At 38.3% G+C, this 26,115-nt stretch overlaps 1 protein-coding gene across 1 annotated transcript in view; it reads left to right on the top strand.

Moving 5' to 3' along the window:
• LOC146312065 (zinc finger protein 385D-like) overlaps positions 1 to 26,115 on the top strand; it is a 102,820-nt gene that overhangs the window by 25,503 nt on the left and 51,202 nt on the right. The window contains exon 2 of the mRNA XM_084741398.1: positions 16,669 to 16,962. Within this exon, the coding sequence (XP_084597524.1) occupies positions 16,669 to 16,962 (294 nt within the window). The remainder of the gene's footprint in view (positions 1 to 16,668; positions 16,963 to 26,115) is intronic.

Genomic DNA, 26,115 nt, shown 5'->3' with positions numbered 1-26,115 from the left:
TCATCTTCAAATTGTTTTGAGGACACTTTCTGTGTTGTTAGAGGGTCAGCGGTTTGAACCCCACCTCTGCCTGGCCATGTGTCCTCAGCCAAGACACCGAAGCCCAGTTTTGGCAGGTCCCAAGCCTGGATAAATGTGAAGGGTTGCGTCAGGAAGAATGTATGGCATAGAAAGCCTATGCCAAATCAAATATGCGGATCAACGCCGGCTCTGCCACAAGCAGATGATCCACTGTGTCGAAGTCTATTAGGGTTGGGCTGTGTCTACCAAAATAGCATTTGACAGCGTCCACACTGACACGTCCCGATGGACGATGATACTGTTTCTGAGTGGATGTAATGTTATTACATATTATGTTATATGAGTCTCTTGGGTTCACTTAATTGGGCAAGTATAACGTGAAATTGATAAACGCGACATGGAGATGTAATGTCAGTGCACTGACCAGCTACAGCATCTTCTTTTTAATTTCTCTTCCACGTCAAAAACTGAAGTTTGCAAACAGCTCCTGGCTTACAGCAGCTCTGAGGAGGCACACTACCTCAAATACAGAAGGCTTTAAATCATGCTGTTACTGTGGTAGAGGGCTCAGTGGGTGATGACTGTCAGCCACTGTACAATGACATTACTCAACAGCACAACACTAACACAGCTGAAATGACTGAAATGATTAATCAATCATTAAAATGGTTGCAGATTAATTTTAATTGCCTCAGCTGTAACCACAAACAGTAGTCCTCTGCCAGATCATGCAATGTGCCACTGCAGCTACAGTCCAACTTCTGTTCTTATTTGCCATTCTGCTAATTAATTAGTCCTGCCTTTTTTGTTTGGTTGTTTTTGCCCGCCTGCTCCTTTTTATGCATTCACTGGCTGTTGTCAGCCTCTGCTTTGAATCAAGTAAACCTCTTTTTAGGGCTACTTGCTTTGTACATAAATGTAGGAAACAAACAAACAACAGATAGAAAATGTTGCTATGGAACACGAAGGACATTTTTCTACAAAATGTAATTGGGGAAAACAAATTAATAGTACATACATTTTATGTAATTCCCAGGAGAGGAATAGTTGTTTTGAGTCCACAGTACATTCACCAGAAACAGTTTGAAGCAGGCTTAGAATCCCCATTGCCCTCAGTGCCTGGTTTAGTACCCTGAGCAACAACAGCATGCAGGATTTAAGGTGTAACGGTTAAACGGGAAATCTTTTTTTTTTTTTTTTCTTGCACCCTGAGGGGACAGATGCAGACATATTAGTCACATTATGAGTAATTTTTGCAACTGGATTCAGGACTGTCAAAGTTACAGTTGTACAGCGTAGGAAGAAAAGTGTCTGAAATGAATAGATACATTATTCTGTAATATAGTTCATCCACATTTCAGTGCAGAGATCAATACATCTTATGTCATCAGACTGAAATCAACCAGAGTTCACTGACCTCCAGCTCTCTGCAGACTATACAGTCTGTGTTGCCCACGATTCCTCGTCCGCTGCTCAGTAAAATGTGGCCATTTCTTTGCCTTCTCTGCACAAATTGCAGCATAATTGAGCTGCAATTTGTGTGGAAAAGGTTCAAATTCATATTTTCACCGGATGTGCGGGGTTGCCTAGCAACACAGCTGTAATTGTAGTCCACCTGTCGTTCAGTTGTTCAATATTCATTTTAACTGTCAAGGCTTGAAAAAACAGGAGTGCATCTATATTCTAAGCTAACCCCTCACCCTTACCATTATGTACTACATATAGTCATAGAAATAAGGGTTCCAAAAGGGTTCTTCCTAAAGGGCTGAGGTTCTACCCTGAATTATTTGCTTCTGAAGAGCCCTTTTTGAAGAAAGAGTTTGTCAAGGGTTCTTTATAAGGTCTATATAAGGTTTTTGAGAATTATTGAAGGAACGGGTGTTAAAAGATCCTCACCCTCAAATATTCAGATATTTCCCCATGTTTCAAAGTAGACATATCTAGAAAGCTCATGTTTCCCATCATGCCTCTGCTCAGAACATAGAACCCTTAAAAGACAAGTGGGATATAGGTGAAACCCTTTGAAATGAAATATGGTTCTTGGTAGAACTTCCTGGGTGGGTTCTACATGAAATCTTTGGAATATGAAAGAGTTCTCGGTAGATCTACTTGGGTGGGTTCTGGATGAGACCCTTGGAATATACAGTGATTCCTCTAGGTGTCTTAAAGATGAAAACCCTTGGGTTATAAAAGGGTTGTCTTTAGATCCCCCTGGGTGGGTTCTAGATGAAACCCTTGGAATATAAATGGGTTCTTAGTAGATCTCCCCTAGGTGCCTTCAAGATGAAAAGCCATTGACAGTAAAAGGGTTCTCAGTGAAATCCCCTGACTGGGTACTTGTTACCCTCAAAAGGAGTAAATGGTTAAAGATAGAAGCATTACACCATAGAAGGGTTCCCTGTAGAATCTCCCATAGGAGGTTCTGGGTGGAACCTTTCACAGAGGTATAACTTTTAATGTTAGGTTCTACGTAGAACACTCTGACAGGCCATTTTCATCAATGTGGAACTGACCCCGTTCTGGTTCAAGCACCTAATTTTTAACCATTCTGAGCTTTTCCAGTAAAAACAAACTGGTACAGAACCTGAAAAGTTGGAACCAAAACAGGTTTTCCACGAGAACCAAAGTGGATGTGTCATATAGCACAGCGCCTTCTGTTGATAACATCCTTAATTACAATGGTTAGACTGGAAAAAGGCCTTCAGGGGTTCCAGGTGGAACATTTGTAACAGGTCAGGGTTCTCCTATGAGGACAAGCCAAAGAACCCTATATATTTCTAAGAGTGTAGTTGATGGAAATAGGAGGCTGGGTGCGTGAATGACCCCAGAAGAACTGTTGGTGCTGGTGGCTTGTCTTTGTAAACAGGCTTCCTGTGAATTTATTGTGCTTAGACACACACATCACTCAGTAAATATATCCTCTGTAGTGAAACAACAAGATTATTAGTCATATTCCTCCACCGTCCAGTTTTTCCATGCCAGGCCTAGTGCTTTATCTGCTGTCGTCTGTTGTCGACGTAATGGAAAAGTAATGACAGGTGTTTGCGGCGAGGGAACTCATCTTGACCTTCGTGTCTGGAACGGTGCCATTTTGAAAAGAGCATATGCTGAAACATCCCAAGACCTAGACGGGCTCGTTCCAGGAAGTTTCCTAGATCGCAGACCAGAAACAGCGTCAAAAGTTCACAGGTTCAGTCGGATTAAAAGCCTAGGGGGTTGTTGGATTTGTTCTGCCTTCATTCTTAAAGGCCAGTCCAAACAGAGGACTTGGTTCTCAGAAATATATTCTGAGGCCGCCTTGTAATTGTGAGTGATAATTATGGATTCAACAGGCGCTGGCTGTATGGAGACACATAGGTAGAGTGTACAATAAAGGAACAAAAACACATTTAACATCAAGGTTGCCTTTATAGTGTAATAGATATACAGTTGCAGGGAATTAAGTGCAGCTATATATAGAGAAGTGCCATGCACTACAGTATGTCACCTTGAGAAAATATGGGACAATGATCCTCATGCTGACAAGTAATTTTGTCATATAATTAATTGTGATTTAAAAATGGAGTGAGATGTTTTTAACACTAGAATGATCGCAACAGCCATTTTCACTGTTTTTATTTATGTGCAATAACTTTATTGAATTAAACTATAGAATGCAGATGATACCTAACTTTTCCTAAAAGTGTCTGACTTTTATTTTGTTATTATTTTTTTGGCAATGTGATCATTGTTACTTATTTGGGCCACTGACTGTGTGGAAATTGCAGCGATTATATTGTTACTTTTTTTGCACAGGTCAAGATGCATCCTGGTTGCTTAGCAACTATACTGTCTCTGTTAAAGAAACTTAACAAGCTGTCTCAAGTTCCATTAATTTACTTACATTAAAATAAAAATAATTTGACTCAATCATCCTAATCAGTAGTTAAAGTATTTGAGGACCATAAACATACCATACAACACTTCATTAGAGCACAATGAAGTTCAGCCATGGCATTCTGGCACTTGTAGTGTTAATAAACTGAGCTTAAGTCAAAATGAAAAGCTTGTCCAATCTCTGTAGAGCACCTGTTAATTTTGCAACGATTATTTTCGCATAAATTCCCTCTTTGATGGTGCATTATTCCAAATAATTGTTATACACTTCACAGTGCCAAAGCTTCTCTTGCAGCAGCCCGTCATTTGTCAAAGCTCGGTGATAAACAAGTTCGCCCCTGGTGTGAAACCAGAGCACATGAAGGCAGGCGGCACATCATACAGATGGGGAGAGCAGCTTGCTGGAAACGGGCTGAACAGGTTGCCAGTTTTATATCTGCCTGTCAGCCCAGTGCCCACCTGGTTGGACTGTTAGCCTCCATCCACCATCCCACACTGACAGATTAGCATTAAGAAGACCTTCATGGAAACACTGATAAAGAAGTTGTAGTGCTGATGTAAGCAGCTACAGATGAAACGGGGTAATATCTTTAGGTAGTTGCTTTAACATCTTGTTTTCATTTCATGACATTCATGCGCACTATCTCAGTTATTCAAAACCAGAAGACATAAAGACTAAAAGTACAGCTGAGCCTGATTGCAGTGTAGTTAGTATTGCAGGTATTTGATCATAAAAAGTAGAGAGATAAAAAAATTACCTGATGTGAGGATGTCCTGTTGTTGTATCACCTGCTGGGACACAAAGATACAGTGTCTGAGACAATTCTGTGACAAGTGAGAAACTTATAATTACAAATGAAATTATTATGTTTATGTGTCATGGAATATTTATCATCTTAATTCTTAGGTGTTCAAATTTAATAAATATGAGATGGCACAGGCACAAGCTTAACGCTACGTTACTCATGTGCTCAAACATAAAATTAAATGTTTTGAGATATGTTCAAAATGTGTTTCCATCACTCTATACCAATCAGAAACATATTGGCATTGCACTGTTTGTGCAGTTATTCATTTATTAATCAAACAGTTGAAAACAAACAAGAAACCGTATCTCATGAAGAATAATGAAAATTGATTTTGGCCAGACACCTTGGGTGATTTCAATTGCTTATTTAGAAAAATGTGCAGGGAACAACTAGCAGAACTTTCATGGCAAAACCAAGAAAAAATATCTAAAATGTGAGTATGTAATGTGTTAGCGAGAGAGTATGTGCACGAGTGTGAATGTGCATGTGTTTGAAGGGAATATTAGTTTATAAACTGTACTGATGTCAGAACAATGGTAAAAATACATATACCAATGAGTAGAACAAGTAAAACATGGACAGCACTACAGAAAAGCAGTTATAAAACTACACAAATGTTTTTAAATCACTGTTGTAACATTTTATAGAGGAACAGCTGTTTGCCAGATGGGAATGTTTGTTCCATAATGTCATACCCGTAAATCTTATCAAAACTTTACCTCTGTAAGTGAGCAGCACAGCTCCATTTGAAGACAGAAAAATTATATCTTTATCATTCATATTGGTGCATAGAGTCTGGTGCCCTCATGTAAAGCCAAACTTAGTTCTGCACACCTTCAACCTGAGCAGATCAGGATAAGTCAAACCTGCTGCAGGTGTGTTGGGCCTTTTAAAGACAATCTTAAAATAATTCCATAAGACACCAAAACTGTGCATTTGATATAGTTTCAGCAGTCCTTTGCTTTATGCGCCCATATGGAGAACATTACACTGTAGCTACAAGTGAGTCCCTTGATAAAATGGTTTATGCATTATTGACAGGTCATTTCCATGCAGCTGTCTGAGGCCATAAAGCAAAGATGTTGAGCATGCTGTTGGCAGGAAAATTTAGTAGAGACAAGATTTACCAGCAGGTGAATTATTATTTTTATACATTTGTTGTCTTGATTGGCTGGTGACACGAATCATTAGTTGGAATCCTTGAACAAGATGCAGATGCAGGATGTAATAAAACTGAATACTTTGCACACTTTCTACTCTGCAGAGTGGTGATAATAACTAAATAACAATACATTTGGTGCTCTGGTGAAGTTTTAGGGTCAGAAGTTGCTGCATGTTTAAATTAAATTAAAAAAAAATAAAGGATAGAGGAAATATGTGTGACTAAACAACATTATAATAAAGTACTGTAGTACCGCAGAGATGCCCTGGCCTACAAATCTTGTTCTCCACATGGAAGAAAGCATGTTTGTTTGTTAAAGTCCCCAACAAATGTCACATCATCATAATTTGAATTCTTTTTTTTTCATTCTGACATTTTTACATCACAATTTTCAATTTCAATCACAATACCTGTCAAAGTAATTGCAATATGGATGCTTTTTTTTGCCACGTCATGCAGCCCTGTTTTTTTAACTTAAAATATTTGCATTTAACACTGTTAGTAATTAAATTTACTTCTTGTCTATCCTTTTGTATTTTTTTTTAAACAGAAATTCTTATTTCAAACGTCCTCAGGGCAGGTTAAATCTACAAAACCTTTTCAGTGATTTTAGTGATTTTAAATGCGTATATGTATTCTGTTTTTCTGTCTTTAAGACAGAGCAGTTTGCAGAAATTTTCAGTCTTGGCTGTGCTTTCTTCAACTGCATTTACATTAGGACAACAGAAAGGCTGAACAATTCTAAAATAAATATCTAATTGCGATTGTTTTGACTGATATTGCAACTGCATTGTGAACTGCAGTGAGGGAATGATGTTTTTTTCACTAATTATTTTCACTTTCATTGAAAACATATTAAAATGAGAATGGATGGATTTTTGCAGGGAATCCCTACCAAACAAAGATGTAGAACATGATGAGGCCAGGACATTAGTTGTCTTATGTTTCTTGTATCTGTTCAGTGAAACATGCCCCTTGTTGTGTCTCGTGTCATTCTAGTTTGTTTATGATTTCATCTTTATCCAGAGCATCAGCTCAGAGAGAGAAAGAGAGGGAGTACATAAAGCAGCATTTATGACCTGTGCTTTATATGCTTGGCTTTGATGTAGTCTTTGGACCAACAGCCAGACAGGCTGATGAGTGCTGGTATTTAAAGAGCTGCTGGGGACAGAAAGCTTCACTGCTAAGAGGACAGCGCCACAGATAGTGTGTTAACAGATAAACTAGTCAGTTTCTGATGCTTGTGCTCCTCTCAGAGCTTCCATGAAGTGATTCAACAAACAAAATAGTTCGGTGATGCATATAGATCCTACTGCTGGATGCCTGGGATTTATTTCGAACCACAAGGCCTGTAGGCTGAGCTAATGTCTCCTGCATGGATAATCCTGCCAGTGAGTGACTTACTATATATAGTTTTTCTGTACTTAAAAAATCATAACAAGATGTTATAGAGATTTTCTGCAAGGTACTGTATAATGATTTTCCCTTTTCAGTGATATGTACTCTATGTATTTTTGTACATTCTTTACTGGTAGTATTTAAGTATTTGTAGTGTTTTAGTCCCCCTGCTCATTTGCTCCTTATCACACATTCTGCATGAGCACAGTGCAGAAATGTAACCTTTCTTATATATTTATTTGTGAGTTTTTCTCCATGCAGTCTTCATAATTTGTAATGTTTTCTTACAAGATTTGTTGGTCAGGGCATCTTTACAGCACCACAGTACTTCATTATAATATTGTTTTGTTACACATTTGTCCAAAAAAGTATCCTCTGTAATTTGCACATTGTGATTTCAGTAATATTTCAATTAATTGTGCACATCCCAATCAAAGCCCAGCCCTTTTAAATTAACACATTATTTTGTCAGTTTAAGCTACTTCCACTAGATGTTGGGTCCTCTGTAAAAATAGTTAAAATGACCCATTAGAAGAATCAGTGGAGGACCAAGAGGAGCAGCTTCATCATTAAAGGGCTGGAAATCCAACCTGCAGTTTCATTTTGCTCATAATTAAACAAATGATTGCGTCTTATCTTGTTAGTTATGGTGATAATGCAATAATACAACATAATTTAACATACCCTTTATCTTATTCAAATTAAGTGCCATGGAACTTGATGTGATTCATTGTTTCTGTGTTAAATTTATGTAATCATATGTGTATTATTGGTATGTGTAGTGTACAAGACACAAAGTACAAATCCATCGTCACACCTTGTGCTGCTTCTTGTTAATGTAATGTCAGCTTGATGAAATGAGTGTTTAACATTTCCCATTTTACTATTTTATTTTTCAAACAATGTTAAAACTGATAACAGTTTTACTTCCATAGAGAAAACATGACTGGTTTTGGTTTCTATTTCTTTACACTTTTTGTGTTAAGATCAACTCTAAAGCTCTATGATCACTTCCTCAATAACAAGATCAGAATTTGAAAACATCGTCTGCTGTGATTTTTGTTGATGTACACAAAAGCATGTGCTGCCTATTGCTTGATAATGACAATGGAGGATTTTTCACATTCACGGTGAGAATTAATAGCTTTCTTTCTGGAGTCTATGAACTTTGCTGTGAGTGTTTATTCTAAACAAAAAAAAAATGCATCGATTCCACCAAAATAAAAGGATGTTATGTTAAGCTGAGTACTTGGCATTACACCTTTGAGGGAGCAACTGCGGCAAAAGGGAACAAGACATTTTTAAATTAGTAGAAACAGGAATTATTGCCTACACTAGTAATTTGATATTGCATACAGACAGTTCTAGTCTTATCTTGTTTATACTATACAGGATTTTTTTTTTTTAACAGTAGATGGTGGTCGGCACATCCCCAGTTTGGAGAAGCAGCAGGACTACTGGTGTGGCAATCTAAGCAATGAACTGCTGCGGACAGGGTCAGCAACAAAATACAATTTAGCTACCTAAAGAGACTGTTATCCATGTAAGTGTATGGTATGTTTAGAATATTTTCTCTGCGTTATTTTGCAGTCAAACAGCTTTTTCTGATGGGAAACTGCCATTATACGGGTTATTGTGTGTGATTTGGTGAGACTGAACTAACCCTTGAAGACACAGATGTCACACAATAACACAAATAAACAGATCAAGGCAGTGGCAGACCAGCAACTTCTGTGTTGTGCAAGGTAAATTGTGGAGAGAGCAATATATGGCTTATTTGACAGTGGTTTCATTGAAAGAGGCTGTTTAACGGCAAGGTAAAGCTGTGAAAATATTCTAAATATAGCATACACTTAAACTGATATTGATTTTTTTAGCTGGGCCTTTAAGTGTCAAAAATGCATTTTAAAGCTTAGCTTCCACTACCGGTACTCCTAGATAAGTACCTCATACAAACCCACTTCAAATAATCTGAACCATTCCTTTCATGTATTACAATGGGTGAAAAAAAAGCCGCAGTAACCTTTTGTAAAGGGTTTTCTCTCTAACTGAAAACTAAATGCACTTTCAGCAGGCAGCACCACAGCCTGCTCTGTGGAGCACCAGTAACTTAATGTGTTTGGTCGCAGCAGAAGACTGGTCTGTTCCCAGCTGCCCATTCAGGTGCCAGACAGGCAGAGAAGCCCTGGATCTGGTACAAACAGAGTGCCAGCAGAAACCAGCAGCTGCTGGCCGGCCGGCAACCTGTTAGAAGTTGTTTTGTAATGTGGCTGTCAGGTGCCAGCTCCAGCTGAGCACATAAAGATGAGTGAGTGCAGCAGCTTGGGTGTTGTCCAGTGTGATGGAGGGTTAACACCGAGACTAGTGGCATCAGTGTACAGTTTTAGACATTGGCCAACCCGAGTATCTGAACAGTGCTCAACTTGGAATAAAAATATTGCAAGGACTTTAAACAAGCATCATTCAGAGCATGTACATTCAACATTTAGATATATAACAAACTCTGGGGCTTATAAGATACAAAACTTGGACTTATATACTCTCATCTGAACATGAAAGAATCTTTTTGAACATTTATGACTGTTGTCATTAAGAGTGCTCTTGGTCACTTATATAATTCTTGATGCAAAGTTGACATTGTTTGAGATGTCTTTGTTGTGATAAACTGACATTAATCAAAACAAAATGTCTTTGTCATGACAACCTGTTACTATAGACTTAAAGAAACTGTTTAACTTTATGTTTTAATATGACATTAAACTGTCATATGTGGTTGGTTTTGACACTGGCCAACATGAGATCATTGTAAGTGTGTCATGAATATTTTCCTTGAGCTGAAGTAAAGTGGCACATTTTGGACTTGTCATAAAGATGTCATTTCATGTTAAGGACAGTTTGATGACAGTGTACAGTGCCAAGATGACTAAATAGCGGTTAGCTAGTTTACTTGTGGCTAAAGTAGGCTAAGTGCTGTCTGCTGTTATCCGTAACAGTACATCCATGGTAGCTGCATTAGCTTGTTAGCTTGGTTAGCCTTGGAATTAGTCACCTCATTAACTGACTCACCCCCGAGGTGCCAGGAGCCAAACCTGGCAAGAAAATCAAATTTGTATTCCCTGTTGTCAAACTGGCCACCGTCTGTCTCAAAGTGTGTTTTGTCCTGGTGCAACTGGGATCTCCAGTCCAACCATGATCTTGCTTCTTTCTTACCTCTTGTACATGGGCAGTACTGGTCGACACGCTCATGCCAGGGCTGAGTCAGCCAATTAGCCCGCTAGCTCCACCGCTAACCAAGCTAACTAGCTAACCTCAACTACAGATTGATTACAGACATCAGTTAGCCTAATTTAGCAACAAGTAAACTAGCTAACCACTATGAGTCCATCATGTAACTCTGTAAGCTAAATCATTGTGGTACTGTTGTCAAACTGCCTAATAACATTTAATGATAAATTTATGGTATGTCCAAAATGTACTACTTGAGGTCAAGGATAATATTCATGTCTCATGATGGCCAGTGTTGAAAACAACCACATATGACAGTATAACGTTGACAAAAGTATATTAATGCAAGGCTCACTTTGTGTCACTTTGTGTAACCCAAGAATTGACCCAACTTCAACAACTTGGCAAACTCTTTTCACTAATTAAGATGCTGCTGAAAACTATAGAAAAGGCTAGAAAGTGAGATTATTTTGTCAAGTTAATCTTCATAAACTCAAACATTAAGTACTGTTACTGTTTTTGGCTTAAAATCTGATCAAGCCAGAAAACCATGTTATTCTTTTTTTTTTTCTTTTTTTTTTTTTTTAGGGGATGGTGTATAATAATCTCAACATTGATATCTTAAAAACTAATTGTTATATGCTGGCATTAATTACAATAACTAACATCCTAAAACACACTAAAAGAAGACAAGACAGATAAAACATTTACAAGACGGCCTCAAAAGATGAGTAAACTGACTTCTGGTAGTTTTATTGTTTGTTTCATCCCTGAATAGAGGAAGCTTGTCTATGCCAACCACCTTAAAGTGAGTTAGACGACCCACACCTCCCTCTGACTGACCTTGTCTGCTGTCTACTCATCAATACTGTTCTGAGATGGCGGACCATTTACTGACAAAAGAGGCAGGAGCAATGTCTGAGCTTTTATCCAGCAGCTGTCTGACAGAACGGAGACACATCTTGTACGTCAGACAGTCAGAAAGCATATTTCTGCCTTGGCCTGCGGCTCATTTGGGGAGGAAAACAATCAATGCGTCGTGATTTTAAAAAATGACGTGTACCTGCATTCATTGGTGCAAGGTGATAAAGAGTAACAAATAAAAAGTACTGGCAAGTATTGCAGACAATATTAGTTATTTAATCAATCAGTCAAATAAAAATGTTGTTTCTTTGAACTGCTGGATAGACATCAAGCCATCAACTTGGGTTCTGGGCAGAGATGTATTAAAAATTTGGACTTTTTTACAGAAGTATGACAATCATAAGTGAACACAAACAGCCTAAATTGTATGGAAATTGATTAGTAAGATTTGCATTGAAATGACACCCTATAAAACTAAAATACATATATATAATATATATCATTGAATTTGCCAATTAATAACTGTCCTGGCTTTAAATTATGAGGCCATCAGTGGAGCCCACAGAGTAACAGCAGGAAGTCTGGCTAGCCAGCTGTTTTTTGGCAGAAGTCTGGTCCTTCAGACACGTTGGCAAATTATTATTCATATTAGTTTGAAAAATAATCTCAATTAGTTCTCCCTCGCCCCTCCATTTTATGTATATTCTCATACATTATATTTGAAAACCAGTTGATGTTCCTCCTTCATTGTTTACAACCCACTCACCAGAAAGCATCATCATTGGATGGATGGATTTGGCAAGTTCCTCCAATGGCAACATTTTCTCATGTATTATACCAAAACTAGTAAGGTGTTGCTTTCACCCAAGGAAAGCAAGGCTGAGCAGAGATGTGCTTTCTAAAATAAGAAAATGTTCATCATCCAATATTGGCGTTTACTTCCTGAAGAGTGTGTTGACTTTTTTCCAACTCCGTCTCCAAGAAAATACTTTTATAAATTACTAAATTGGTTTCCCAGTTATACTGCGATGGCTCCCACTGAGCACCAACTAGTATTTCAACATAAATTTTTAGTTGAAAAGTGGATGAAATTTGGTCTGAACCGCTTTTCAAGCAGCTAAATTGCTGTGACAAAACACAACTTTGTCATATCATTGTGTTAATAAGTTCAGTTGTAGGTTGAAAGAGAGACGGTATCAATTAGTGTGAAAGTTTTTCTCCTCTTAGGTGACATAGTATGAAGAGCAGCAAAGTTCATATGGGCAGAAAAATGTGGTGACAAAAATGGGTTAAACTCAGGACTTTCATCCACCAGGGTTTGAGTCCTGTGTAAGGCAAGTTTTCAAAGAAATTTGGATGAAGTTGAGTTAGTTAGTGGAGGTTCAAAGTGATGGAAGACTATTATTTATACATTGTAGAGGATGAAAAATGTCACTGTTGCAAATCCAAAAGTTTAAGTTTTGATCCTATTCTAAACGTCTTTTCACTGGTGATCACAGTCATTTCTTTAAACATCTTTTAAATGGCAAATGCTCACTTGGCTGTCTGTCAGAGGCACCATTTTTTTGGAGTAAATTCCTGTCCTGTCCTGTTTGTTGTCACTTTAGTTAAGATTAGGGAGAGATTGGGGTTTACAGTTACATGTTATTGAAGACCTTGTTTCTGGTGCTTTAAGTCACTGCCAACTTTTTCTGTATTAAATCGTGTAAACGTGTAAAGAAAAAACACACTTAGCTCATGTCACAAAAGTTTAGTAAACACAATATTTCGATTCCACTTGGATCCTTGTCAGGTCAGAATGTTTGAAAATGGGAACAACACCCATATTTATAGATCATGGACCTCCATGGGCTGATGAGCTCTGTGAAACATCAAAAACCATTAACAGTTTATCCAACTTGAGAGCTCAACATGAATCTGTTCCCTAAAGCAAAGTTCAAATCTGATAGGATATAGACATAACTATAATTATAAAAAATATAGTTCTAAAATCATTCCAACTCAAGTGGACAGCAGCTTTATAGTTGTGATCTGGACTCCTCCATTCACTTCTTAGTGTGGATGGCCCTTAAGAGTTACCTTTTCCTCTGATGCTGTTTCTGACAGCCAAGTATAATTACTGTCTCTCTTTCACAAACCTCAGCCGAAGTGAAAAAGCAACTCACTCCGAGTGGATTTTGTATTTGAGGATCATATATTTTGGCCTGAAACTAATGAAATATGTTGTTAGTGAACATTTTACTTTACTTTACCTTTTTCTCACAATGTCCTGTGCCAAAATTACATTGAAAGGGCGACACGTCTGCATTGTTTTCCAGGTTTTTTAAATGGAAAAACTCATTCAGCTGTCAGCAAAAACGCAGGTTACAGCGCTCCCTTCAATTCCCTCGGGGGTTTATACTGTATGTTGCAATGCCATCTTTCAGAAACCTACGTCAGGTCATGCAGATTAGAAGGGCTTGGGGAAAGTAGCATTAAATACTTATTTCAACCAAATTTGAATGTCTGATTCAATAAAATATTCCCCAGGGTTTCCCTGACTTAAGGACCTTTCACACCAAGAACTATAACTATAAAAAATATAGTTCTTAAATCGTTCTAACTCAAGTGGATGGTGGTATATTTCATATAGTATAGTTAAAGTCCTTGGTGTGCAACCATTTAGGTTTTTGTATTTTGCCCTAAGATAGAAAGCCTTCAGCATTTTCTTTATTATACTGAAAATCCACTTAAGCCACAATGTAGAGTGATTATATTGGGAATATCAGATGCTTTAAGAAAACTGACAACTGTTCAACAACACTCTGTCTCCTGTGAGCTAACAGCAGCTAAAAACATATACATTTACTTAAATTATAGGAAAAAAAAACTGAAGTTGCTCTAGTGAAGCTGTGCATCCCAGAACTGATAAGGTTACACCTTGGAATCAGATTTATATTAAATAATAGACTAATCCAATTTATTTTAAAAATATGGACACCGTTTATTTTTTCTTGAACCGTACCCAAACTGAATACAACCACAAGAATCAGATATTGTAGTGGGTGAGCCCTCCTTTCTCTGTTTTCCTGTTTCCTTTCTCTTCTTTCTCTCTTTATTTTATGTCATTTTTGTGAAATATTGTAAAAATTGAAGCAGTTCCTTGTTCTGTATGAATGCTTCCAATAAATATATTTAAAAACAAAAATGAATCATCAAATGAGAATACATAAGGAACTCTACTGAGACGCCACAGAATGGCATAAAGAAACTCAAAAATCAGAGAAGCCAGGGACTGTGCGCTACTTGTGTGCTGTATGTGTTGACTGTTCCTGGCTTTTGTAAATGGCGACGGTTATTTTTCACTGTTTTCTGACACGTTGTATGTTTCAGCCATGTATTTATTATGGTGAAGGTTACAGGGTGAACACCTGCTTGTGTTGAAACACATCACCAGCAGTCTTCACCAGCAGTTACTCGTGTCCCTGCCCACTGCTGCTCTGTAGTAAAACATCATCCAAATAATCATGGCGACGGCATGCGGCTTTGAAGTCCATGTTGCTGGTCGGCAGCTGATGAATTCCAGCGAACACATTTCCATACCACTTTCATCTCTCCACCAGTCAAATTGAATTTTTAGAACAGCAAAGATTTCACAAATGATGGTTTCTGTTTGGCGGGGAGGGGGTGTATTCAATGAGGCGAGCGATAAAATGTCCAACACCACGAGGACTTAATTGATTCCATTATCATATGAACAGCAGCACCAAAACAAAGAATCCAGTTAGACTTTGGGTGACATTTTCCACATTCGCAGCAGCAGCAGCAGCAGCTTGATTTATGCTGTCAGTCTGCCACAATCGCTCAGCCATTACAGGTATTAAGGCTGTGTGCTCGCACAAAGAAACATGTCGCTTTGTGTGCACCCCGGGAATCGGCTTTTATTATCTGATAAATAGAGAGAAGCTGGAACAAGATACTTATCTACAGACTGTACACGTCTCTGCTGTAATGCTGTTATGTGTGCTAGAGATAGGCCATTCTTTACAGCTAATGGATGTCTGAGGGCCGGGTTATACGGCAAACTGTTTATGCCTTCTGATGGAAGACACTATCCTCTTAATTTGAGGGCTTTAATGGGGATGTCAGAGATTTTTAACACATGCATTTGAAAATTTCTCCATGCTGACTCTGATGTAGATAAATGCAAGCATCCTTTGTCTGTCTATGAAATCTCTGTTTGGTGCAAAGAAATATCAATGGTGGTGCACATAAAATTGCAGATTGAATCACACAGAAGAAAAAGAGCAAGTCTGCTGTGAATGGAGTCATGCTGCTCTGTTGCCCCCCTGTGGAGGCTTTAACAACATACATACCACACATTTTGATTAAAACGTCCTCCACGGGGTCTATATTGCTTCTATTTCACACGATAATTACACGACACGACAGTTATATTATTGAAGAGGCGTGAAGCCTTGTAGATCTCCACATTACAGGCAAATTCTTCTGAAAGTTTTAATCTGGAGTTGTTTGCTGAATGTGATGCTGTTCAACAGTTTTGGTGTTGAATTGTTTTGATCAGAAAGTATTTTTTATTACCACTTGAGCTACTGGCTGATTGGTACTGAAGACGTGTGTGGATGATTTTTGCACATTATCTACATGATCCACATGTTTATATATATCTAATGTCTTGTGTTTCTATTAAATTTAAATAGTTTCCTATTTTTTCAAAGCTTTCATGAGATTTAATAAATATTTCTCTATTTCTTCTGTTACTATGAGATTTAATAATGTTTTTTTCTATTTTTTTTAAAGTTTCTACTGAATTTAAAAATATTTTTTATATTATTTCAAAGCTTGAGATTTGTAAATATTGTTCTTTTTTTTCTTAAAATTTCTGTAAGATTTAATATTTTTATATTCTTGCCAAATCTCTGCAAGAGTTTACAATATTTTTACTATATATATTTTTATTATTTTATTTTTTGTATCACTCTGTGATTGCATGTGGGTCTTGGAGATCTTCATTTGACCAATATTATTGTTGTTTATATGAGGCTGTATGCATTTTAATCTTATTGCTTGATAACTCAGCCTAGGGAAGGTCTCTGACTGGCCTCAGGAGGAGGACGTGTTGTCTTTATCTGTCTGGAATGTTCTTTGTTTCTCTGCTTTACCTGATGAAGGTCTAAGGTTGGAATCGTTGTATCTTTAATAAAGTTAATTGCAAATAAAGGACAGTGTACAGGAGTTCTCTCTTCTCTTGCATATGAATTTTCAACACCTCTGATTAATGTCCTCCATGACCTTTTTTTGTTCTTTCTCCAGATATGAAGCGTCCAAAGAGCCCCGACTGGCTGGACAGCAGCCCGCCTCCTAAGAGTCAGGAGGGACAGGAGGAGGAGGAAGAGGAAGAAGATGAAGAGGTGAGGAGGGTGGCCGCGGCGGTGGCGGGGCACAGGGCCAAACGAGAACGCCGTCAGAGCAGCAGCAGCAGCAGCAGTGCCACAATGTGCCAGGTGTGTAACATCCAGCTGAACTCCAGCGCCCAGGCCCAGATCCACTACAGAGGGAAGACGCACCAGAGGAGGCTGCGACGACTGGCAAAGGCTGTCAGCACAGGTAGAGGTTCGCTGAGTTTATATTCTCGATATCTCACGATATAATCAGCTGTAGGCCTGAACCTTCTCAGCTGCCACCACTTCCACTGGACATGCAGGCTCAGATTTTTTTTCATCTTTTGTGATTTCTTCACTAGATGCATTTGGCAGTTGCGTTGACATTGCAGCAGGTGCTTCACCATCTGTTGACTGGTGGAGTTTTTCACACTACTGACTGCACACTTCAGTTTCCTGTATTTTTGTTCAGAAATGTTGCTTTCTAAAGCTACCTGAAAAAATGAAATGAAAAATGAAGGGTACATTTTATGCAGTACAGCAGCTCTGCCACATATTCTACACTTCCAAACCTTATAATGGATTATGATTGACATGCAAGCTCAGCAGCCACTGTTATGATTTCATCTGTAGCACTTTGCTGCTGATGAAGACTGTGACACAGTTAAAAGCAAATTTTTCAGGCTGCAGTTTGCATAAGGTTGAATTCTATGTTTCAAAAGTGACTCATATTAAGATTAACATCAAATAAGAATAGAAAAGAATCACCATTTTTAACTGTCTTTTCATGGCATATTAAGACAACTTAAAGAGACAGAAAGAGGTCAAGTAGTCCCCACAGGAATGGACATTTCCCACAGCAGGCATTTTGATTTGTCATAACAGGAAAAGCACAGGTGTAACTAATAACATTAATGATGGCTCCATTATATTAAAATGTCCCAGTAGACGTCGTGCACGACACCAGAGCCGTGGAACTGGAGCACATAAATGGAACACAGCCATCATTTACATTGACAAGTTGAAATGTCTGCTGTGAAAAATGTCTATTGAAGTCTGTCATGGTTTTCAGCTGCTTTATGTTTTATATTGCAATCTTTCAAAGTTAACACTTATCACTGGAGAGGACCAACATGTAGACCCTCACCAACACTGACTGAAAGACTCATAACTTTATATTTGCTTGACAACCCTGCAAACTGCCTCAAAATGACCGGGGTTTAATCAACAACTCTTCCTGTCTGAACAAAAACAGAACATCATGAACTTCTTCAAATTGATATTTACTGCAGGGCTGTTTTATTGTCAGTGCTTCTGTTATTTTGTCATCTGCAGTATTTTAATCAATTTTTTCTCCACAGAGTGTCTGTTTACAAGTGGTAGGAACAGCTGCTTTGTTTCAGAGCTTGATGCTTCTTGGTGCTCTTGATATCACGAAATTGTGTCCAATACTGTCTAACAGTATACATGTTGTTGCATGTCACAGTGCAGGCACTGGATCTGGCCTTTACCCATATGAGTTGTTTATTTTTTTGTGCTGCATAGACAGATGAAAGCAATAGAAAAGCAAAAATACAAGATTTGGAGGCACCACAACCTGTCAGAAAAGCTTTGTTTGTCCTCAGCTCTGTGTCAGCAAGTTCTGTGTACAGGCATTCCTCTAGAAGAAGTGCTGTTTGGTATATTTGGCAAAAAAAAAAAGGAGATATATTCTTTCAGAAGACTTGAAAGTAGTGCCTGGGGCTGTGTGACTGAAAGTTCCTAACTTGCAAATCTTCTCCACCTATAGACCCTCTTACAGTCTGTAAACAATGAGCAAGCTGTGCGTGATAACTCATCTGGATAGCTGGGGAAAACCGCCACTGTGTTTTTTCGAACTGCGCGTGCAACTTTTTGATGACGTTGGCTGTAGAAGTAGTAGCTATAGTAGTAGCTAAGTTAATAACTAACTAACTGTAGTACTATAGTAGCTAGTGTTAGTTAGCAGTAGCGTTAGTAGCTAAGAGTAGCTGATGGTGGTGTTAGCTAACAGTAGGCTGACAGTAGTGGTTACTAACAGTAGCTAAAAGCTGTTCAAATTCCCTTGTTTAGTAGTAGCAACTACATGTGGAAGAGTGGCTGACTAACTAGCTAACTGTAGCTAACAGTAGTTTTCACTAACAGTAGCTAATTGTAGTGTTAGCTAACAGCAACTAACTATGGTGTTAGCTAACAATACCTGATGGTAGTGAACGGCAGTGTTAGCTGTCAGTAGTTAAAGGTTGTGTTAGTAGTTAACAGTAGTGTAAGCTAACAGTAGCTAAGGGTAGCAGCTAACCGTTTAATCCATTTGGCTGCTTTTTTATTGCTTTTACACAATGAATTTGGATATGGTGAAGACTGTTTTTGCAAACTTAGCCTCCTGTTTATTGTTTCATCCAAGTTAGCATTTTTGTTACTTGCCAAAAAAAAAACATATTTGAATTTCTCTACAGATGTTACCAAGACCTGTAAGTCACCTGTCTTGAAATTATGTAGTATCCATTGTTGTTTTTGCTCCATTTTGTATATTTTGGTATGTTTTGAATGAGAGAAAACAATGATTACAAAGTTGTTAAGCTCTGCAAGATGAAAAAATGTAATGTTGGTTGCCAGGTAACAGACATACTCAAAAAGTTGATAAGCAATGTTGGATTGAGTATTGAGAATTTCTTAACCTGACGGTAGGATTCCTAAAGATAGTTCAGATTTGCTTCTGAAAAACCAAATTGGGAAAAATCCTATCTTGGACTCCTCCTATCTTAAATGAAGACTTAAGGCAGGAAGTTTCTTTCCTGACACTAACACACCTTGTTTAGTCAGTTGTTTATTTATTTTGACTTGTAGTATACTCTCTCTGTCATGATGCAAATGTCCACATCTGCACTCCATGAGGATCTTTTATGCATTCAGTATATATTTACTATTCCAGAGGAGCCCCTCACCATTTCCAAGTATTTTCTGCACACCTGTGTGGACGAGGGGCCATTAATCACCTTCACTCACCACCACCTGTGTCACTCTGCCATGCTGACCAGCTTGATCAATCAGCACTCTGAAAAAACAAAAAGCCTCTAATGAACAACTGGCTACTAAAATGGCACTTTTTAATGTTGATTTATGAGGCTGTCTTTCTCTGTGTAGGTTTACCGCACATATTTAGCTGTTCCAATCTAACACAGAGCATGAAATTAAATTAATACTATATCCATTGTTTAATTTCTCCCTCACGTCAACCTCATTTTGTTATCATCAGAATGTTATTGACTTTTTCTCTGTCAGATAATAGCCTTTGCAGATCATCATTCATACTTAAAAGTATGAGACTGATCCAGAGCAAAAGAACAGTATTAGTGAGTGAGTGCGTAGTCCCCATTTTTTGGGGCACTATCTATCTACTTATTGTGTTTTTGACTTTCCAGTATCCAGGGACAAACTTTCAGTTCCTGACTCACTCATCAGAAGCTCTGGCTGCAGGAACTTTTATGGAAATCTGGGCCATCCGCCAACATTTGTCCTGCTTTTTGGTGCAGAGACAGACAGTTTTGTGATTGTTACCCCATTTCTAGTAGGTGAAAATAAAGGACTGGTGAGTCCATACGGGTGGAGATGCATGTTTACATATCCTCTTCAAGCTTAGCAGAGACTAAGGTAATGCATTCATCAGCGGGTCCAATATTGACCAAGACAGATGACTTGCAAAGCTGTGCCGGCAGTGCCTACATGTACCAGGAGGCACTGCATGTGAGCTTCTCATGTCCACTTTTTCATGTATCACCACCCATGCCTATAGTTATTACCTTGTTGGCAGAAACAAAGCATTAGGTGACGCACACCTCCTGGCTGTCCCGAGGAGGAGACTTGAAATTCAAGCTCAAATAGCCTGTCGTTCCATTAACATTACTGTGACATCACTGGATGCAGGAAGAGAAACAGGATCCGGTTTTGCAGCAGGAGAACTTATCTTTCCTCGGTCAATATGACAGGAAACTGAGTTTATTGCTTCAATCGACTACATTTACCATCAAGACATCCACATGAAAAGTGACAAATTTTCCGTTTAAGACAAACTGTCCCCACTGTTATTTGCAAGTTATCAGATCAGATTTGTGTGCAGACATCATTAACCTATCTGCATGGGTCATTATGGTAACAATGTCAGTAATTACATATGCTGGTACACTGATGCAGTTTCCTATTCGGAACCATGGGAAAGAAGAGATCCTGTACAGACCTGTACAGAAACCTGCTCCCGAAGTGCCATCAGACACTTTACTTACGTGTCAATCCATGTACTTATGGTGTTGTCCTCCTAGAAATACGAATTAAATTACATTACTCACATGTCATGTGTTTAGACTTTCCAAAAATCAATCTTGGATACAAACTGGATATGCCAAAAAAATAATTTGGGCTGGCAGTTTGAGCAAGGCCAAAGACCTGAGTCTGAAATTATTCCCTCATCCGCTCATTCAGTACTCCCTATAAAATGTCTATATAGAAAACAGTGACCAGCAGATTTTGGGCAGTTTTACATCATCAGTTTGCCTCATTAGTTGCCATGGCATAGACACTACTTTCTTCTCCACAGTATAATCTATAAATACTTAGATTTCTGCCAATGAAATTAAATGATGGACAGTAAAAGTAGTGTACTTAATTCTTACTATGAATGCATTTGGTAAAGCTATCCCTCAGTTGCAATAATGACAAATTGTTTATCAATATACAGTAGCTGTCTTCTACTTAGAGTTAGTTCATGATGTCTCCTCAAAGCTATTACAAGGAGTTTTTAACTGCTTATGAAATAGTCTCCCTTTAATACAGACGCCTCCATATGACCTACATAAGTTAACAAGAACATCAGCGAGACGATTGGTTAAATCTACATAGTTATTTTTAATGAATGAACCGGGTCGGATTCTCTGTGAAATCAGATGAAACGAGCCTGTGTTTACATTTTCCGAGGCAAAGTCACAGTGAGTTGTATGTTATAAGTTAGAAGGAGGAGATTTTTCTTGAAATATTTTTATTTTTGACATGTAAACACTAGTGCTTTTGTCCACAGGGGCCTAAAATCACCATAACATGAATGTTTCTGTAGTAGCTTAAATAAACCAAAAGTGAAGCCAACAGCAGAAAGAACAGTCTTTAATCTATTTAAAGGTGGTTTATGTATTTTATACTCAGAAGGCAGACTGAATACTGCTAATTGTTAGCATGCTAAAACATCACCCACAGTAGTGCCGCTTTACTTTGTCATTGAGAAGCGGGTCAGACTCTCACCCACAAAAATTTGTATTTTGATATGCACGTGGTATCACCATGCAGACTATGCACAGTGCATCTGCAGTGGCTTCCTCTGTGAAGCAAAGAGTGTTGACAGACTCGACATAATTTATTAATCATTACTCATACCACTGAAGATATGGTGATAAGTTTGACAGTAGAGTAATCGTTCAGGCGCGTTGACAAACAGGATCCTTTGAACTTCGTGTAGCACATTCAGCTACTCTTCTTCGGCCCGACACGTCTGAGCCACCACTGATCACTTGACTCAGCACGCTAAATACAGCTTACTATGACACGCACTCGTCTCTTTGTGAGTGTATTCTTGTACTTTTGTCCTTGTCCTTTTGTAAGAACATGAACAGGCCTTTTTCAGCATTTCAGCAATTCCTGCACTTTTCTCCAACATCTATAATTTGTTTAGTTTTTTCCTGCTGTTTTTCAGCTCCTTCATTTCCTTTGTGCAGTGGATTGTGGGACAATAGTAACCATCAACAGCACACTACAAAATAAAGCATTTTTGCACATTGTTTAAGCATAGTTTATTTTGCCGTTTTACTCTTGTAAACACAGTTCATACTCAAGACCTGCTTAGATGCAGCCCATCATTCAAAATGTGTTGGCATATTTATCTGAATGAAGATATTTATAATCTAATGAATGAAATGATTGCCTTAGAATACCAAAACCAACTGATCCAGTTTGCTGGTAAGACAGCAGGGAGTGATTTGTTCTCTCAGATGAGCTGCTGCCCTTACGGACACATTTCCCTGAATAATTTGCGCATTAAATACTTCCTCACCATGATGAACTCTACAGTTGCACATACACAGAATTTCATTGTTTATCTTTCTTTTCATAGTTTTTCTCATGTTGAGATTGGACGTGTGCATCACCAGCATGAGCCCTGACAGAGTTTAAACACCCAGCCAGCTGCGGGCCACGGTGTCAGAGCCATCTCCTCCATTAATTGATTGTTAAGACGAGGCTCACTCATGGGCAGCTTGTGTCAGTCCCTCAGGGTGAAGGGCCTCTTGTGTCTCCATGCCGGGCACAGGGTGATTTCACACCTGCCATGTTTGAACCGGTTAAATGAACCCTGCAGCGTCTGATCCCTTTTGTTTGGGTTGCTGTGATAATACCACAGTCAAATTAAGCAGTGCGCCAAACAACTAAACTAACTAAAAATAACCTTGAAATTATTTATTTGAAGTAAAAATAGAATCAGATCAGAGACAGTAAAATAACATGTAAACCTTTTAAGAGACACAGTGCCTAATTTTTGGCAGCGTTGTGTACTCCTTATGCAAACTTATGTTTTATTACTCATTCAAAGTTTCTTGAGTAAATTGTATTGTTAGGTCCATGATAAAATGACATAATAATGTCTGGAAATCCAAGGTGATGTCTTGAAATGTTTTGTTATGTCTGACCAACAGTCAAAAAGTTAAAGATATTCATTTTACTTTCACAAAACAATGCCACACCTGGGACCAGAGTGTTTGTCATCCTTCCTTGAAAAATATCTTCAAAATCCTGTCCACTCAAAAATCATTTTTTTCTTATATTTATGTTGCCTAACATGTCTGACCTTGACTATACTGACTTGTATCTCTGCAAAATTTATCACTGTGTTTTCACATTCCTCTTCTCAGTAGGAGATATGAAGGGGGATGCCACCCCCCTTTGCTAACCTGTCACACACACCCCCTCCGTCCCCCAGTAGCAGAGAGAGCACTGGGGGACACGGGTTGTTAAATATGTTCGTCTAGAGGTCATTAAGAATCTCTTAATGTGGCATCTGAAACATCAACATACAACATGACTCATCACTGGAATCAGTAATGAGTCTTCAGGCAGAAAATGGCAGTTAAGCAGATCTTCTGTTAAACCTTGTCAACAAATAGGAAGGAAGATTTCCAACACACAGATTCACACAGACGCCAGGTTTGATATCTTGTCTCACAAGCCTGTTCTCCCAGTTGCCTATTTCGCAGCAGAGAGGAGAAAAGGAGGACGAGCCAAGTCAATTAAGGTGACTGTTAGTATAATTCAGTCTGTGCTGCGATGAAACCAGCCTAATAATACCCATTCCCTTCCCACCGCTGAACTAGCATTCCCTTTATTTAGCTTCATGAAGTGATTGCTCAAATGAAAAGAGATTTTAATGGGGTGGTTCTCACTGGGAGCCTTTTGAAAAGGGAACGGACCAAAGCACTTTCCACTTCCTACACTCCACGATAAGCTTCTGAACCTCCACGGAGTCGTTTCATTTCAGGGGTTGTGGTTTTCAGATTTTCAGTATGATGTGTGTTTGTCATGTAGACTCAGTACTGCTATGTGTGTATACTGCACACACAGGCACATGAAGTATTTGTATTGCTTTTAAGGTAAATTTGCCCATTTCAGCTTGAATTTAAAATCTAAAGGGCAGCACCAGATTAAATCACCAGAGGTGGCAAAAGTTGTACTCAACTATTGTAGAAGTACAGATACTTGTGTCAAAACAAGACTCTGGTAAAAGTAGTTCTGACTTACTGTAACTTCTTTACTGAAGTAAAAGTGGAAAAGTACAGGCCCTGATAAGTACTCAAAGTATAAATGTAAAAAAATAGCCCTCTGAAGGCTGTTTCTGTGCAAAGCTAATTGAATTTTTACATAATTTTTATCCATCTCTACATCTTTTACATCATTTTCATCTTATTATGTGATTGTCATCTTGTTACATCGTTTACACTGTTATCGCACACATTTGTCTTGTTACATTTGTCATGCATGATGGATACACCGAGGCATCATCATGTGTCATTGTTCCATCCATTTAGGCTGAAATCGGCCTTGATGTTTGGAAGGCGGTGCACAATGAGCAAAATAAGAATAACTAGTAATTCCACACAAATGCATTAAAACTATAACTAACTAGACTTAATAAGCCTGATTTGAAAATGTAAGGATTAGTAAGTACAGGTATTTTTGTTAAAATGTAGGGAGTATAGGGTAAAAAGTTGTCAGAGAAATAAATGCTCAAATAAAGCACAGATACTTGAAAACTCTACTTAGTACAGTAACAAAATAATTATTATTTTATTATAATTATTATAACTTATTTACTTCCTATCTCTGTAAATTACTTAATAAATGTATTATCTCGAGCTTCATCTCTTATTCACCATGCATAAGAGATGAAGATTGGCTCTTTCTGATGGAAACCATGTGAAAGAGCCAATTTTAAGTTGTGGAGGAGATTGATCTTTTTATATCAGTCTATAAAAACAGTTTTCCCTTTGGCGGCATGTCCGGGAGCAGATAAGGTTAAAAAAAAAAAAAACTTAGCAAAACCACAGTAATAATCAGACCAGCACTCTCTGCCCATATTTTCAATGTTCATGCCAGCTGGGTGGATGAATCGATGAATATCTAGCAAAACGCTTTACATACAGCATGCAAGCAGAGTCTCAACTCAGCGTCCCATCGTTCAGTGCACTGTCGGATATTAAAGAGGATGACTGCAGAATCTCGCTCTCTAATAATGTTAAATGATGAAATTGATGTGAAAATGTATTCCCAGGCTCACTGTGAGAAGCATTAAGGCTTCGACAGCAAAGTAAGTTTAAAAATCCATCAGTGATGCAGCCTAAAAGAGAGCAGAAAAAAACTCGTCCTCGCTGTCATAACATTTTCACTTCACTGCTGTTCTGTCTTTCTGTTCCCTCTCTCCTTCATGTCTGAATGATGCCATAAGGAACTGTAATGTAAAAGACATATATTTCTAAATGACAAAAAGCTGTCTCTTTAGACAAAGATGAAGATAAAGCCAGAAAAATTACAGTATATATTCCAAGTAGCCAGGTTGTGCAGAAATACTCGGTCAGTAGTGCACAGACCAGGGTGCAATTCCTGCTGGTAGTGCTTCCAGCTTGGCCTCAAACACAAGAGGTGGTGTTTACAGAAGTGAAGACGGCGAGGAATCATGTGACTAGCTGGTGTCCACAATTGACCCTTTGCTAAGCCCCTCCTCTGAACAGCAACTGTCCAGTTGTTGTTTAGCAACCGGTCTGTCAGACTCTGTGTA

Source organism: Lutjanus erythropterus, chromosome 17, assembly GCF_056507025.1.
Source record: "Lutjanus erythropterus isolate fLutEry1 chromosome 17, fLutEry1.hap2, whole genome shotgun sequence".
NCBI classification, from domain to species: domain Eukaryota; kingdom Metazoa; phylum Chordata; class Actinopteri; order Lutjaniformes; family Lutjanidae; genus Lutjanus; species Lutjanus erythropterus.
The sequence above is the reverse complement of the archived record's forward strand: the minus strand, read 5'-3'. Positions and strand labels throughout refer to the sequence as shown.